The sequence below is a fragment of the Manacus vitellinus genome, unplaced genomic scaffold (genome assembly GCF_001715985.3).
Source record: "Manacus vitellinus isolate BGI_N305 unplaced genomic scaffold, ASM171598v3 scaffold_292_pilon, whole genome shotgun sequence".
NCBI lineage: Eukaryota > Metazoa > Chordata > Aves > Passeriformes > Pipridae > Manacus > Manacus vitellinus.
The window spans coordinates 6,539-7,713 of NW_021940151.1; the positions used below are offsets into that span (position 1 = coordinate 6,539).

The window sequence follows — 1,175 nt, forward strand, 5'->3', positions numbered from 1 at the left end:
CCCCTTCCCCGGGGCCGTGGGGAGCATTTCCAGGCAGGACCCTGCTATTCCCAGGGAGCAGGAAGGTTGAGGGCACTGCTGGTACTCACCTTGATGTTCCTGCCCCCCAGCATGACTGAGTTCATCTGCTCCAGGGCCAGCTGGGCGGCCTCGGGCACCTCGTACTCCACGAAGGCAAAGCCCTGGCACGGGAGGAGACTGTGAATCCCCCCGGGCCAGGCTGATGCAGCCAGGGCTTCCCACAGAGCCCCCCCTGTGGAACTGACCCCCACCACGCTGGCTCCTGCTCGTGGCCTCAGAAGATTCCTCGGAGCAGGTTTTTATCAGGGCAAAAAAGGGCCTGCAGAGATCCCACCAAGGGCACCCGACCCCGGAGCCTCCTGGACTCAGAGGAAAACCCCACAGCAAAGCCCCACCTCACCCAGGGCTGGGCCTGGTTGGCCCCTTCCAGGGAGCTTCAGGTTGGACACCAGGAGGAATCTTTCTTCCTGGAAAGGGCTGTTAAACATGGGCAGGGGCTGCCCAGGGAGGTGGGGGAGTCCCCATCCCTGGAGGTGCCCATGGAGAGACTGGAGGTGGCACTCAGTGCTCTGGGCTGGGGACAAGGTGGGCGTTGGGCACAGGGTGGGTGTGATGACCTGGGAGCTCCTTTCCAGCCTCAGTGACCCCGGGATTCCCTGCACCCCTCCCCAGGCTCCCAGCACAGAATCCTGCCCCAGGGAGAGCAGGGAGCTGCAGACATTCACCCCAGGAGCTAAAAGCAGCACAGAGGCCCTTCCCTCTCCTGGCTGCGTCAGGAAGGCCTTGGACACAAGAGGACACACATCCCTCGAGGGCTGGGAATCATGGAATGGTTTGGGATGGAGGGACCTTAAAGATCATCCAGCCCCACCCCCTGCCATGGGCAGGGACACTTTCCACTGTCCCAGGTTGCTCCAAGCCCCGTCCAACCTGGCCTGGGACACTTCCAGGGATCCAGGGGCAGCCACAGCTTCTCTGGGCAACCTGTGCCAGGGCCTGCCCACCCTCCCAGGGAAGGATTCCTTCCCAGTATCCCATCCAAGCTGGATACTTTGTGCTTAGGGATACGTGGCCGAGAGAAACAACCTTGTGGGAACCCCCAGAACGCCCCATCCCCGGGGCATCAGCACCAGCTGCTGCTGCCACACGGGAAG

At 62.8% G+C, this 1,175-nt stretch overlaps 1 protein-coding gene across 1 annotated transcript in view; it reads right to left on the reverse strand.

The window, feature by feature from the left end:
- Positions 1-44: 44 nt before the first annotated feature.
- Positions 45-1,175, reverse strand: part of LOC108640132 (poly(U)-binding-splicing factor PUF60-like) — a 12,657-nt gene continuing 11,526 nt past the window's right edge. The window contains exon 3 of the mRNA XM_029960716.1: positions 45-182. Coding sequence (XP_029816576.1) covers positions 45-182 — 138 coding nt within the window. The remainder of the gene's footprint in view (positions 183-1,175) is intronic.